The sequence below is a fragment of the Lolium rigidum genome, unplaced genomic scaffold, assembly GCF_022539505.1.
Source record: "Lolium rigidum isolate FL_2022 unplaced genomic scaffold, APGP_CSIRO_Lrig_0.1 contig_39055_1, whole genome shotgun sequence".
NCBI classification, from domain to species: domain Eukaryota; kingdom Viridiplantae; phylum Streptophyta; class Magnoliopsida; order Poales; family Poaceae; genus Lolium; species Lolium rigidum.
In genome coordinates this window covers 1-15,925 of record NW_025900438.1, presented here as the reverse complement: position 1 = coordinate 15,925, position 15,925 = coordinate 1, and the positions used below count along the sequence as shown (strand labels likewise).

At 45.6% G+C, this 15,925-nt stretch overlaps 2 protein-coding genes across 2 annotated transcripts; one reads left to right on the top strand and one right to left on the bottom strand.

Annotated features, from left to right (window-relative positions):
* Positions 1-229: 229 nt before the first annotated feature.
* LOC124681297 (ankyrin repeat domain-containing protein 2A-like) lies at positions 230-5,185 on the bottom strand. Its single transcript, XM_047216229.1, has 8 exons — positions 5,012-5,185; positions 3,903-4,021; positions 3,573-3,782; positions 3,324-3,472; positions 3,058-3,232; positions 1,580-1,672; positions 672-811; positions 230-588 (listed from the first exon to the last, which is right to left on the bottom strand). Exons 1-8 carry the CDS (start codon positions 5,043-5,045, stop codon positions 489-491), a joined length of 1,020 nt encoding a protein of 339 aa, XP_047072185.1. The 5' UTR covers positions 5,046-5,185; the 3' UTR covers positions 230-488.
* Positions 5,186-8,407: 3,222 nt separating this feature from the next.
* On the top strand, positions 8,408-15,917 carry LOC124681301 (disease resistance protein Pik-2-like; the record flags this gene model as incomplete). Its single annotated transcript, XM_047216232.1, has 4 exons — positions 8,408-8,855; positions 10,467-11,023; positions 11,250-11,975; positions 15,126-15,917. Coding segments are annotated over exons 1-4 (2,523 nt in total), but the record flags the coding sequence as incomplete, so codon positions are not given.
* Between the last annotated feature and the right edge of the window lie 8 nt (positions 15,918-15,925).

Genomic DNA, 15,925 nt, shown 5'->3' with positions numbered 1-15,925 from the left:
GTAATGAGCATGTAAAATGACTACCCCTTGGCCTCGGGTATATCCGTATATGGGCATGGGGAGGGTATTGTACCAACGATTCAGTTATAGTACAGCTAGTAACGTATGTGTACATGATTGCTTTATCTGCACCGCACCCGCCCATTGGCATCTTAGTTAAAATCCAACGATGCTACCTTTCCAGTAAACAGCATGCGTATCAACTTCAACCTCTGCACAACGCCGGAAATAATCTGTCGACACACGATCTTGATTACTTGGTGAAATCAACAGAAACGAAGTGAATACACATGTCACCATAGACAGTAAACAGTCTAAACCTAAGCCAGTATGCCTGCAGGCTTAGCTAGCACACGTAGCAGATTCTCTTACACAAAGAATAAACTGACTTTTCGAGTATATATGACTATCCGGCCAATGCCAAGGAATGTAAAGTATGATGGAACTAAATGTCCAGGTCTCCATCTACGGGAGGGAAGTGAAGCGATTTACAGGAACGCATCCTTCTCAAGCAGCGTGAGGACTTCGTTCTGGTTGTTGAGCTTGGCAACATCAATGGGCGTCTTCCCATCCATGTTTTGGAGCGTGCTGCAGGGCATTGGAGACGGTCAAATAAGCATCGAGGGACCAGACTCTGCAAAGGGGAGAAGAAGAGGGAAGATTTAACTTACACAGCAGCACCGTGCTTCAGCAGAAGATCCACACACTCTTTCCGACCATAGCCGGCTGCGTAATGCAGTGGGGTGTTCTTGTTCTTATCCACAGCATCTACTGCAGCACCCGCCTCAAGGAGGATTTGCGCACACTTGAACTGAAATTTATAACACACACCAAGTAAACAGGTAGAAAATGTAACATAGGCTATAGATAGCAGCAGATGATAGTATGTCATTCATAGATTTTGTGTTTCAACATTGAATATAGCTATCAACACTGAAATGACATTCCTAAAGACCACCTAATGCAAAAAAAATTGAATTGCTGGATCAGGAAACATGCAGTCTGGGACAGTGGTAGAGGACCTTCATATAGCTATAGGTAGGTGGGCATTACCAGCTCCGGGCAAGTCAATGGTGATGGTTAACGATGTAGTTTGCTAAAGTAATACTGTATACTGTAGTGTGACCCGCCAGAGAGATAACTAGGGGCATCAATGAACTGGAGCAGAACTAGTCTGCTTCCGACTAATAATCATAATCAGCAAGTATATTAGCTCTCCATTTTACACATAATTATATAATATAAAATGCTTAAAAGCAAGAGGAGAAAATAAAGGCAAAACTTGTATAGCCTGTGAAAGTAAATAAATTAAGCTAACAAGTATACTTAGGCACCAAACAAACTCATTATTCACCTGCAAAAGAGCTCATTACTCAAAGCATAGCTTGTTACTAAACAATAACTATAAAACCTTTTTTTAGATAAATAACTATGAAACTGCAATTCCACTAGTATCATTTGTCATGGTAATAACAAAGTAAATATTAGTATCTGTTTGACATTTGTTCACTTATACAAGCTTAATTATTGGATTACCGTTACATTTTAAAAGGGTTGAGCAATGAGCAGATCTACATACCTCACCATATCCACATGCAAAGTGTATGGCCCTTCTTCCCTCAGAGTCTTCTTCATCCTTGTCTGCTCCACCATCTAGAGCCTTCTTCAGACCCTATTGGACGATTTAACTTGTTAAATATTAAATAAAAGGTCCAACAGCAATGCAAAAAACAAAGTCAACAAAAAAATAGTAGCAGCTATCTTTAAAAAACTACTCCGTAGAAAAGATGCTTGTAATGAAAACAGCAATCATGAAGACTGTAAATGGAGATGATGTTAGAATCTTAGTCACATAAACCTGCATACATCTTACAAAAATGACTTTCTATCAACGCATCAAAATGCAAGGCTTTTGCGTTTTCGCGAAAAATCTTACAAAAACGACACTGTAGTTGTGATCACATTAAGTGTGAACACTGGGCACAGTATCCACATGAGAGGAGACCACAGAATTAAATTGCAGCAGATCAATATGCAGGAAGATGCAACGGAGGGCAAGATTGCAAGTTGGCATATTCAAGGTTTAAAAAGGCACCAGGCAGTGACTGGCGTTTTGTCGCCGTCCAGCAACGAGCTTGCCTAGGCGTGTCAGAATTTTGTACAGAATGGAATGCATTGCAGCATAAGAGAACACATAGATAGGCTGTAGTGTGAAATAGAATAGGAAGAACAAAGACAAATAAGCTAGATGGGCTGACCTAGCCCATTAAAGCACTGGCTATGTATCTCAAGCACACATATGGAAAAAGAACACCAATTGTCCCCGTGCAACCTCTCGCACTCTTCCTTTCCCTTCCTCCCTGCAGTGATAACATAGTGAAGCTTGATCCCTCGCTGCAATAGGCCTTCGAACCTTTGCCAGGGAGGTTGAGTCATCAACAGGCAGATTGATTCCTCGCCTGAGGACCTTGGCGGTCACCTAAACCTCAGCCTATGGTCAAGGCAGGCCTTTTCTAACCTTGCCCATATTTGTGGACCATACAAATGAACACGTACTACGCGCCAAGAGCCTCCTGTCTCTCCAATTACCAACGTAAGCTTAGTTCATATATTGAAAAGTGTACATCATTTTTGGTGTATCAACTAGTATCGCCCAAACAATTCCTTAAAACCCTGTAGTAACTGTGGTCAAAATGCACACCAACCAAGTAATTATACAGTAAAACGCCAACTTTCAATTAAGATCTCAACTGGTGGCGGTTCATTCATCTTCAGGCCACCTATTGTTTTGGCATAGACCATTCAGATGAGAGCAAGGATGGGTGGTTCAATCTGAGATGGTAAACAATAGCACACCTTTCTCTTTTAACAAAAACTGTACAAAACTAGTTTGTTGCAGCACACAGGTGTAGTGATAGTAATATGGTAAAAAAAGACAATGATTCAGTGAAACTATTCAGTGTAACACCAACATAATATAGAACCATATGCAAAGCACAAATCAGCTCAAAAGAAAAATGAAATTCGAGTACATAGTTCTGTTGTTAGCCCCATTACCTCATCATCCCCAACACTGGCAGTGTGATGGACGATGGACTCCTCATCTTCGTCTTCACCTTCCTCTTCAGTTTCTTCGGTACCAGAAGGTTCAGGAATGGAGATATTGGGGAATGGCATAGCAGTTCCCATTGCCTGGCCAATCTTTTGAAGAGTTTCAGGGTCATTCCAGAACCTACATGTGCAAATGAAAAGTATATGAGTCAAGTTTTATAGATATTCATTCATACATGGATATCAGTAGTAGATAACTAGGTATGCCCTACTTTAGCATTGCAGCAGGACCACTGTTCTCTAACTCGTCAAGAATTGGCTTCAAGGCTGGGTCATCCTTAATACGAGACATGCGCTCTTCAAGATCCTCCTTATGTGCTGGACTAGTCATGTTCTCCAGCATACTGGACATACCAGGATCCTAAGCCAAATAGTTGAGTATAGACAATTAAGGCCTTGGCAGCCAAGTAAACAGCAAAGAAGGGAAACCAGAGGAGTCTCTTGGGCAAAGTAGGTGGTACCTGCATCAGAGCAGTCCCAAGACGCTCAGCCATTGTCATAAACTGAGGATTTTCCATGACCTTTTGCATTGTTTCAAGGTATTGATGAGGGTCCATTGCAGGCAAGCCTTGTTCTCCTGTACTCTGAGCACCTTTCTGTAGCTGTTCGGCCATCTGATTGAATGCGGGGTCCCTTGCAATTTGGTCTGCCATCTCCTTTATAGATGGATCCTGGAAACCGTAATTCGTTTAAATAAAGTCAAAAGAATACTGCTCGGTCAGGAATGAAGTGCAAGTGTGACTGAAGCAAGCATAGGAAGAATCATGTAAAAGCTAGGGGGAGGGGCATACATTGAGCAACTTTTGCATAGAGGAAAAATCGAAAGGGCCTGAAAGTCCTGCAGCTGCAGATGGAGGAACCCCTTGACCTTCGTTGGATGATCCTTCTGATTTTTTAGTTTTGCTCGCATCTGCAAAAGAAGTGGTTCAGAGAAGAAACATACATAACATAGTAAACTGTGGTGGCAGAGCAAATGAAGTTGGCAGTAAACAAGTTGCAACAGAAGCAATGTGAGAGGATATGATATTTTGCTCCCCTCCTCTTTAGAATGAAGAGAAACTATTCCCCCCGTTCGCTAATAAGTGTCGCAACATTCTCTAGATGCAGATGTATCTACACATTGAAATGTGTCTAGTTCCGCGTCACGACACTTGTTTTGGAACAGAGGTAGTACGTGATTTGGTTCGAATAGGGCATGTACTTTGTATATATATTTTCAGCTTTAGCAACTCATCAGGTGGCAGTGTAATAAACAAACTCTAAGTTACATCAACTAACAATGTTAGTCACAAACAGGCTCCAACATCTTCAGACGAAATCAAGTGTTCTGCACAGCAGCATCTGTCTTCCTTACCAAGCATGAGAATAAGGGTGAAAAACTAACATGGCACCAATCCTCTTGCGTTTACAGCAAACTAACAATGCTCTCCGCAAACACACATGAGTAAGAGAGCCGAACAGGAACATATGGGGTAGGAGAACCAGTTGAAGCGGAACCTCTCCTTCTCAACAAACAGTAGCAGGAATTTATTTCGCTCTACTTCTTATCGACTCGTTGGCATTACTTCCGAGCAGGGCATGGCGGAGTTAACGAGGCTGGAATTACTGGGGAATCGAGGCTGATACCAGTGGCAATAATTTAGGGTTGTAGACACCCTCGCACTTAGGTTCCGATCGCGCACGGGGGCGCTGAAGGAGACGAACCGAATCGAGACATAGATGGGTAGACCAGATCAGTATATTCCACGGCACAACAAACAAATCCGTAACTAACTAGATGGATTGGAGAGGCTGGAGCGCCAGAATTCCAGGAGCAGAGGCTGGGATCGATCGCCCGCGGCGGTGGTGAGATCGGAGCAGGCTAGAACGGGTAATCCGAGCAAGGGAGGGCATAGCTCACCAGCGAACCCGGATGGATCTCCGCCCGACGCCATCGCGGTAGAGGCGAGGAGGAGGGAGACGAGGAGGAGTAGTGGGCGAGAATTCTTCGGAGGTGGCTCGCTTGCGTCGGCGGGAGGTGAAGCTCGCCGGCACGGCGGGGAGGGGACAGCGCTGTGGTGTGCTGGGCGGCGCTGGCGAAGATGGCGTGCGATGCGAGACTTGGTTTGACGACTGCCACGCGATGACGGGAGATGGGAGAAGGGGTGTGGTGCGGGCTGGACCGGGCTGGGCCGGGCTGGGTCGTACCATGGTATCTAGAAAAGCCCATTCGTTTTGGGTCTTTTGAACAGGCCGTGCGTACTGGGCTGCCCTTACACTTACAGGCACACACGCCGGTTCAGCCCAGTCCAGTTACCCCCGCCCAAGCGCCTGGCGTCTCCATGTCCGGCTCCGCCGCAGGCGCGCGTGGAGAGACTCGCGGAGGCTGCTCCATGGGGTTGCGGCGGCCAGATGAGCGAGATGGGGAGGCATGCCGCTATGGGGCTGGCTGTTCCGGCGGACGGCGAGGCTGGGTCCACGGCGGCGAAGATGGATGCTGGGCTGACGTGCTGGGTGGAGAGGACACATGATGCGGCGGTGGGGTGATGCGCAATCCCGGGTCTCCTGCCTCGAAGGTACTGAGGATTTGGGCCCATGGGATTACTTTACTTGGAGAATTGTTCGAGCTGAATTTGGCTAAGTAAGTCTGATTATATTTTCCGTAGCCATAGTCCATAGGCACATTGGATTTCAGTAGTTTTAGTTTGAAACTTTGTTAGTTTGAATGTCGAGGGTAAATGTAGAATTGGCAATCAACTTCAGGGAAAGGATAAATGCAAATAGCTCAACTCTCGAAATCGGCAAAAATCGGCAAACTTTGGGAAAAAATTGCAGTGCTCTCTAGATAGACACTTAGACATGTTTAATTGGTTGTAGATAGACTCCAGCTAGTCCTCCCCAAATCCTCCCTTGCTGTATAATATTTTTCAAAAGGCTTACCTTCCTGGCCCATCTCTCAAAGATTCCCAAAAAGGAGCTCAGACTACAGTTACGGTGCTTAGCACGTGCTTTCCTGGCTAAACTGAATTGAATTACTAGTTTGGACTTGACTTGCACCTCTCACAGCCTGGAGTCTTCATCTTAATTCATTTCTCTCTCTCTCTTGATGATCCTTTTACTTAGTAAAGCAAGTCAGTCAACTAGCGGGCGCACACTTGCAGCCCAGAGCTCCTTCTTTTAACCCACCATTGGCTACCTTATATTTTTCATAGCCATAGCCCATAGGAACATTGGATTTCAGTAGTTTTAGTTTTAGTATGGACAGACTGGGTGGTTGAGGGTGCAAGCAGGGAGGTACTATCATGGTTTCAAACTGTGTTAGGGCATCTCGAGCGGCCCGACGCAATTCGGACAAAAAAGGTGACCGCACGTGTCCGTTTGCGTTGGATACTGGCGCGAAATTGGGCTTCGGGCCAAGACCGACCGTTTGCGTCTGGGGTGCCCCCAGCGGCAAGACGCATTTCACCGTTCCCACATTTTTTTCATTTAAATAAAATAATTTACATAGCGTTAAAAAATTATAAAACATAAAAACATAAAAAGGCCATGGCCTGCTAAAACCCTAACCCTGCCTACTTCTCACCGGCGCTGGGCACCTGGGTCAGGTTGACGACGTCCGGGATCGCCCTTGGCCAGTTCGGCTGCCGCAGAGCATATGCCGGTGTGGTCGGTTGTGGAGGTGGAGGTGGAGCGGACGTTGGTGCCCAGTATTGGGCACAAGGGGCGGAGGAGGCGGCACCCAGTTGCAAGGCCTCTTCCTCCGATAGCCTAGCGGCATGAGGTCGACGACGTACCGGGGTGGCGGCTGAGGCATCTCCGATATGAGTATGCCAAGCCTCGTCATCTCGTCCTCGGTCAGCTCCTCCGACAGCTCGATCTACCTGCCCTCCTTCTGCACCATCTGGATCATGGGGAAGATGCAGGCGACGTTGTCGTCCCCCGGTAGGGGCAATTGAGGTGGTGGCGTACGCGGCCGTCGCGTGAGCTCCCGCCGCGGCCTTGGTGGCCTACCGAAGTTGTAGTCATTGGTGGCCTACCGAGGTGGTGGTAGTTGTCGCACATGGGACGGCGAAATCGGGGTCATGGAGGAGATCTGGAGGGAGGTTGGTGCGTCGGCGCTCGATCTCTGCTGAGGGCCGGAATGTGGTGCCGGCGGGATGGGCACCCACGACAAGTGCACGTCGACCCAGTCGTCGCACAACATCCAGTTCGTGTAAAACAGCCGAGTGGCGAAGGAACGAAGGGGGGCCTGAACTGCCGCTTCTCCTCCGCCAGGTCCGACGGTCCTGCCTCGTGGTCGTTCTTCTTCTTGCCTATGGCGTGGCGGCGGTGCGCTGTGCTGTGTTGTCGGGTTGTTTGGGTGCAAGCGTGGGTGCCTACGGAGGTGTAGGCGATGGCAGGATGCTGCGGTGGCCTTTTAAGGATGGGCGGGCGCGGGACACGAAGGCGTGTGCTCAATGGCGGTGTAGAAGGCCAGCCGCCACCCGCCGTGTGGCCTTTGAAGACGAGGCGCCATTGATGGCGAAAGCTGCAGCACGCGCAAGCGATGCGCCCCAAGCGACGCAGCCGGAGCGATACGGCCTTGCGCCCGGTGGGCCCGTGGTGACAGGCCACGGACACGCGGTGCGTCCGTGCCAGATGCATTCGCGGCGCAAATTTGAGCCGCGTTTGCATCCCTGCGGACAGGCCAGTCATTTTGCATCGGACCGCTGGGGGTGGAGGGGGGGTCAGCCTTATCTTTCCACCGCGTGGTCGCAGCGTCTGTTTGCGTCGAGCTGCTGGAGATGCCTTAGCTTAAGCGTGAGGGTAAATGTAGAATTGGCAATCAACTTCAGGGAAAGGATAAATGCAAATGGCTCAACTCTGGGAATCGTCAAAAGTCGACAAACTTTGGGACAAATTTACAGCGCTCTCTAAATAAACACTAAGACATGTTTAATTGGTTGTAGATAGACTCCAGCTAGTCCGCCCTGTATCCTCCCTTGCTGTATAATAGTTTTCAAAAGGCTTACCTTCCTGGCCCATCTATGAAAGATCCCCAGCAAGGAGCTCAGACTAGAGTTACATTGCTTAGCTCGTGCTTTCCTGGCTAAACTGAATTTAGTTACTAGTTTGGACTTGCACCTATCACAGCCTGGAGTCTTCATGTTAATTTTTCTCTCTCTTTCTTGGTGATCCTTTTACTTAGTAGCAAATCAGCCAACTAGTGGGTGCACACTTGCAGCCCACAACTCCTTTTAACCCACCATTTGGCTAGCTTATGTTTCCACACCCACCAGTAGCACCAGTGCATCTACTCATCAAAGCCTAGCTAAAAATGGAAGCAACAGGTTTGAGCGTGGGCAAGTCTGTGCTGCATGGAGCGCTTGGCTACGCCAAATCCGCATTGGCGGAGGAGGTGGCTTTGCAGCTCGGAGTTCGGCGTGATCAGGCCTTCATCACCGACGAGCTTGAGATGATGCAGGGTTTCCTTATGACTGCACACGACGAGCAAGACGACAACAAGGTGGTCAGGATCTGGGTAAAGCAAGTTCGCGACGTGGCCTATAACGTCGAGGACTGCCTCCAGGATTTTGCTGTTCGTCTGGACAAACAATCTTGGTGGCGCGCGCCTCTTACGCTGCTAGACCGGCGCCGTGTGGCCATGGAGATGAAGGAGCTTAGAGCCAAGGTTGAAGATGTCAGCCACAGGAACGTACGGTACAATCTCATCAAGAACCCTGGCTCCAGATCTGCCACTCCTACTAGCCAGTCCAGCATCGCAGGTAAGGTCATAGATTTGATTTGTTTTATATGGACCTGTATTCTTTTGCATATACGACAACAACCAATTGTTGAGAAAATGCGTTCATTTTTAAATTTCTCCCTGGTCTTATCATCTTGAAAATTGGATGAAAATATGGTAAGCAACATGGGGTGACTTTTGATTCTCAAAGAGAGAAGTGCTTCTGAGCTCCTACAATGGTGCACCCCCCCCTCATATCTTGATCGTCAACCTCAAAGCATTCATTTTGGGATCTCAGTAGTATCAGCAACGATTTTTTTGTGTGTGTAGTACTTCCTCCGTCCCATGAAAGATGTCTTAACTCTTTATTTAATGATAGATAGAGAGGGAGTACAAATGATAGAAATGATAGATAGTGGTGAACAGTTAACACGAGCTTGAAATCAGGCAGTAAAAGTCAACACACACTCTCTCTCTCTATCACTGCGTGTCTCTTTCACTGAGTCACTGACGCAAACTCCAGGGTCCACACTCTATCTCTCACACACTCCTCTCCCTCTCATGCTTCACGTGAAAGAGTTGACTTAACGTGAGAGAGTCACTGACTCAGAAGTCACTGTTTTTTTAGAGCAAGAACAATAGAAGAGTCAGTATAGTTGGCTATATGTTTTTGCCATGTCATCTATAGCCTACTTGTAGTCAGCACATACAATAGTTAGATACAAGTATGAACTACTTTATATGCATATGGCCCACCTTGTAATCTCACAAAGTGCATAGGAGCACGCGCTGCAGCTGGCTATTATCTTGTAGCCTGCTTTTCTTCTCTCTCCTCTTCTCTCTCATCCAACTCAGCAAAACTATATTATTTTAAATCTTATAGCCTGCTGACTGTACCTTATTGTACTTGCTCTTAGGGGACTCAGAAGTCACTGTATTTACTCCCTCTCACGCTTCATGTGAGAAGTTGACTTTGACATGTTGACTCTCTCTCTCTCTCTCACACACACGCGCGCACAATCTGTCAGCCAATGGGTCTAGATTGACTATGTTGCACCTCGCATAATTAAGTAGAACATATACTTAATGCATCTGACAGATGTGGAAATGGCATATCAGAAAGTAATAGATGGTAAGGATAATTAGTGCAGGTAAGTGCGCGCTCAGCCACAATTTCTCCCTTCTCGAGTACTCCTATTATTTTATCCTATCATTCATACTACCTCTGATCCAAATTAGTTGTTGCAGGTTCATTGAACCTAGACAAATTTAGGCAACATTTTTCCTAAATCTGCGACAATTAATTTGGATCGGAGGGAGTAATTAAATTTGTGGCTGCATGACTCATTGATGCAGAAGCAGGGGGATTCTCTTCCTTTATCTTAATTGATATGATAAAGAAATATATGTACGTATGATGTTGGAGCATGTTAGTACGTTGAATACAAATCCATGTTCCTATAGATGAAATGAAACAAAATGGACTTACTAAGTTGCCTACATATGTGGATATATTGTCAGAAACACCTTATCATTGCATATTTTATAACTGTATTTGCATCCGTCTGATTCAAGTAGGTATGCAGTTCGTATTGAGTAAGCGGCATGACTATTCAATTTGTCTTTTATCCATTGACACCTATAATAACAGGTACAACAATGCTTGGAATTGAGGAGGCCATGAAGCACAAAACATCAAAAGTGGATCTTGTCCAGCTGATAAACAAGAAGGATACCGACCTTAGGGTGATTGCATTGTTGGGGAAAGGTGCTGATCTCGGGCAGACATCGATCATCTGGACAGCTTATGAGAATGAAGAGGTCAAAAAAAATTTTACATGCCGAGCATGGGTGAGGGTGATGCATCCTTTTAATCCAGAAGACTTCATTCAAAGTTTGGTGGAGCAGTTCCACACATCAGTAGGGGTTGACATTATGTTGGAAACAAAAAAGAAGGGGCAAGAGTTGGCTGATGAATTCAATGGATATGTCAATGGAAAGAAGTTCTTGATTGTGCTTAATGACCTGTCAAGAATTGAAGAGTGGAATCGGGTTAAGAGGTGTTTTCCAAGCAATAATAAAGGGAGCCTCATAATAGTGTCCACAAGGCAAGGTGAAGTTGCAAGCTTATGTGCAGGACAAGAAAGCACGGTATCAGAGCTCAAGAAATGTTCCTTTGATCAAAATCTTTATGCATTTTATGAGAAGGTAATACTGAAAGTTCTACCACTAGCATTTCTTCTAATTCAACCTTTTGGCTAATTAATTGGTCTTGCATTTAAGTCATATTACTCATTAGGTAATAGTCGGCAAGGGAACCAAACATGACAAGCACACTAGCAAAACCATCCCAGTTAGAGCGGCCCATGTGGCAAAGTGACTAAAGTGCAGTTGTTAAAATATAAATCGCTAAACATTTCTCGTTTGTGCCCAGGGTTCTCAAGATGGAACAGATTTAACGAAGGCTGCCAGGTCAAGCTCAAGAAATGCCATCACCAATGGTACATACCATTCTCATTCTCAGGATGCTGAATGGAATCGTTCAACCAGTAAGAGCTACAGTCGTGCCATGACCATGGCGATTTCTCTAGAGGAATCACATATTGTTGGTCGAGATACAGAGATAAAAAAGATCATCGATCTAATTTTGGATAAAGCTGGCCAACAACTTAAGGTGATCTCTGTGTGGGGAATGGGTGGCCTGGGGAAAACTACACTGGCCAGAGATGTCTATCAGGAGATCAGTGGCAAGTTTGAGAAGCGTGCATGTGTCACTATCATGCGGCCTTTCATTCTTGAGGAACTCTTTAAGAGCTTAGTTATCCAACTAAATGCAGAAACTTCTGAAAAGAAGAATGTAGTAGGTTTGTTGGGTAGTACAAAGATAACATCACCACCGGCAATTTCTCTTTCAGAGTTGACCAAGGAGTTGGCCAGGCTTATAGAAGAAAAGAGTTCCTTGATTGTTCTTGATGATGTGTCATCTGTTGCAGAATGGGACCTGATAGTGCAAAGATTCCCTAAAATGGCAAAAGGAAGCCGGGTCCTAGTCACTACTAGGGAAGAGAATATTGCTAAGCTTTGTTCAGTGCAGAAGGATTATATATATAAACTAGAAGCTCTGAAAAAAGAGCATGCGCGGGACCTGTTCACGAAAAAGGTATGTATAAAATATAAGTTGTTATATTAATTTCTTTTGAGTTAAAACTAAATTATAATTTGCACACTTCTCGCCAAACCCGTGCACCTGCTAGCACTGTTTAGTATAAGTAGATTGGTGATTAATGTACTTCTGGGAGAAAACTATCTGTTGTAATATACTAATAGTGTTGATGCTGCCTTTTTATAAGTTTTTATTTCTAAATCAGTCACATCTTTTTTAGCCTTTGAATTAATAAAAACCATCATCAAATCCATCCTTTTTGTGACAATTTAGTCCAAAATCTAGTTCTCGATAGTAGACCTGTAATTCAATGAAACGAAACACATGTCTTTTGTGTTTTCATGAAAAATAAGTATTGAAAAATAAATCTGATTGAAAATAGACATAAAATAATATTTTGATAGCATAGCACATTTCTTTCAACTGGTGGGGATTTATTTTTGCCAAGGGTAATTACTGAATATAGTTATGTCGTCCAAATATTTTTATCTTTTTCTTATGTTTCTCCTAGATTCTTATAATGATTATTACTTTATCCATATGTTATATTAAAACTCATGAAAATACTATATATTTGTATAGGGTTGAGATAGCCGATAGGAAAAATATTTGCGAGTCCACAATCCCAACCCCCGACTCTTTTTCTAGTTGTTGCTACTCTCTCTCTCTCTCTCTCCACATATCACACACCAGGCGACGCGCTACCCCAGCGGCAAAATTGCTGGCCAGCACCCAAGTCGTGGCCCCCACCGCCAGTCTACCACGACTCCCACCAACCAGAGCCGCTATCTCGGCATCCAAAAGACCGGTCTCGCCAGCCACCCAACGGACAACAAGTCGAAAGCTGACATCAAATCACGCGAGGCCGGAGCCGATCGACACGAATCTGGTGGACGTTGCATTAGCCCTTGCTCTAAACGCACATATGGTGAGGGTCGTGCCATGAGGCCTCTGGCCAAGGCTGTGAGACGATTCTAGTACCTACGATGTTGCCAAATCAATGTAGTGCCCATGTGGTGCTAGGCCCGATTCCCAGCCCCCAACTCGAAGAGGGGCTGGAAACGATGGCCCCGGTCACGTCCTAGCCCGCATAACCTCGAGACATTGTTCACATGCTCCAAGGTTGCATCCCTAGCTGCTTGCGCTGCACCACAAGCTAGATTCAGCGGTATTTGCGGTGTCATACACGGGATCGAGCACACACGAAGAAGGGGGCAAAAGTAAGAGGAGCCCGCAAGAGAGCCTCGACATAGCCAACATGGGCCAATAGGTGATCGTGCTCGAGGGAGGGCGGTGTGGAAGAGGGGGGCTGCGTTTGTTAAACCTAGTCATCCATGTGAGGATGAAGCAGGGGTCACCCAAATTGCCAACACCGCCTCATTCGCTCCAGTCCAACTAATTTAACGATCTTAGGTACCTCGTGCGAATTATTGACAAAGACTCTAAGATGTCGTCCCTTTTGAAGGGGGGATGGCGATCGGCTCGTCGAGCGGTGTTAATTACGTTGGTCTTCGGATGGGCTCTCTAGTGGCCCTAGGATTCTTCGGTTCGGCTGTGTGGGCTCTTTTTACGTGTGGCGGCGTGCGTGAGGCGCCGGCTAGCAGTGTAGTGAATGTTCCTAAGCACTTTGCTGATGTATTCGTGTTGTATGATATTGTTAAGCTTCATGCACTAGCCAACGCAACCAAAAGTCCGAAGCCGATGGAAAGGGCTAGACAATCTACTTATACACTTCAACACCCCTCTTCCGGGAAGACAAGTCAACACGTGTATAGTCGAGGCGAGGCTCAACGGGCCTATACGTGCACGTGGACTCCGAGGGGGCAACAACAATTTTTAGGATTAATTGCAAAAGCTAGGACTCGAACTTGAGACCCTAGGCTCTGATACCATGTTAAGCTTAAGCTTCATGCACTAGCCAACGCAACCAAAAGTTAGAAATGATGGAAAGGGCTAGGCAATCTACTTATACACTTCAACACCCCCTCACGTGTGACAGGAAGATTGAAAGACAAGTCAACACATGTAGAGTCAGAGGCAGGCTCAACAAGCCTATACGTGCCTATACGTGGACTCCGAGCGGGCAACAACAATTTTAGGATAAATTGCGAAAGCCAGGACTCGAACTCGAGACCTTGGGCTTTGATACCATGTTAAGCTTCATGCACTAGCCAACGCAACCAAAAGTCCGAACTGATGGAAATGGCTAGGCAATCTACTTATACACTTCAACACCCCCCTCACGTGTGACGGGAAGACAAGTCAACACGTGTAGAGTCAGAGACCTATATGTGCCTATACGTGGACTCCGAGGGGGCAACAACAATTTTAGGATAAATTGCGAAATTTGGGACTCGAACTCGAGACCCTAGGCTCTGATACCATGTTAAGCTTCATGCACTAGCCAACGCAACCAAAAGTCCGAACTGATGGAAAGGGCTAGACAATCTACTTATACACTTCAACACCCCCCCCCACCCTCATGTGTGACGGTAAGACATGAAGACAAGTCAACACGTGTAGAGTCAGAGGTAGCCTCAACAGGCCTATACGTGCCTATTCGTGGACTCCGAGGGGGCAACAAAATTTTTAGGATAAACTGCGAAAGCCAATACTCGAACTCGAGACTACCATGTTAAGCTTCATGCACTAGCCAACGCAACCAAAAGTCCGAACTGATGGAAAGGGCTAGACAATCTACTTATACACTTCAACAGATATCACCCTGTACCTAGTTTATCTAGGTAGTGTGGCCATGGAATTATGGCTTTTGCCCGGTTTTTCTTTTATGAGTGAACTACATAAGGTTCCCCTTATAAGCTGGATCAATTCTCTTCTACTAATGAAACTGCAGGCAATACCTACCCTCTTGGCGGGATTCGTGAAAACTCATTAATTGACAAATACCTATAGCTCAAAGTGGATTTTTCATGACTAAATAAAACTAATCAATTTTTTTCCTTGCCGATCTTTGGGTTTATGTCCTACTGTTGCTTTATAAACAAATAGGCATTTACCTGTGGTTTCTGAAAAGAAATGCCAAAGTATTGCACCACATTGGCTCCAATAAAGAAATCATAGTGACTAGTATATTATAGTATATAATAGGAATTCTAGAGTACTAAGTATGTTACACTCCAATTTCAGGTATTTAAGGAGGCTGTATATCTGGATGAGCAATATCCTGAGATGGTTGAACAAGCTGAATTGATCCTTAAGAAGTGCCGTGGGCTTCCTCTTGCAATAGTAACTATAGGTGGGTTCTTGGCAAACCAACCAAAGACAGCTGTGGCGTGGAGGAGATTGAATGAGAATATTAGTGCTGAATTGGAGACAAATCAAGAGCTTGGGACCATATTAGCTGTCCTCACTAAAAGTTATGATGGTTTACCATATGAACTGAAATCTTGTTTCCTGTATCTTCCCATCTTTCCTGAAGACTACAAGGTTAGCCGGCGACGTTTGGTGCGGAGGTGGACTGCGGAGGGTTACTCAAGGGAGGTGCGTGGCAAGTCCGCAGAGGCAATAGCAGACAACTACTTCATGGATCTTATAAGCAGGAGCATGATCTTGCCACACCAACAATCAATTCATAGTAGAAAAGGAATTGACGCCTGCCATGTCCATGATCTCATCCGTGAAATTGGCGTCTCCAAGTCAATTGAAGAAAATCTTGTGTTTAGGCTGGAGGAAGGTTGTAGCCTGAACACCCAGCACACAGTACGTCACCTTGCAATAAGCAGCAATTGGGAGGGAAATCAGAATGATCTCGAGAGCATAGTAGATATGTCTCGCGTACGATCAATAACAGTTTTTGGAAAGTGGAAATCATTTTACATTTCCGATAAGATAAGGTTACTACGGGTGCTAGACTTGGAAGGCACCTCAGGTGTATTTGATCATCACCTTAAGGACATTGTGAAGCTTCTTCACCTAAAATACCTTTC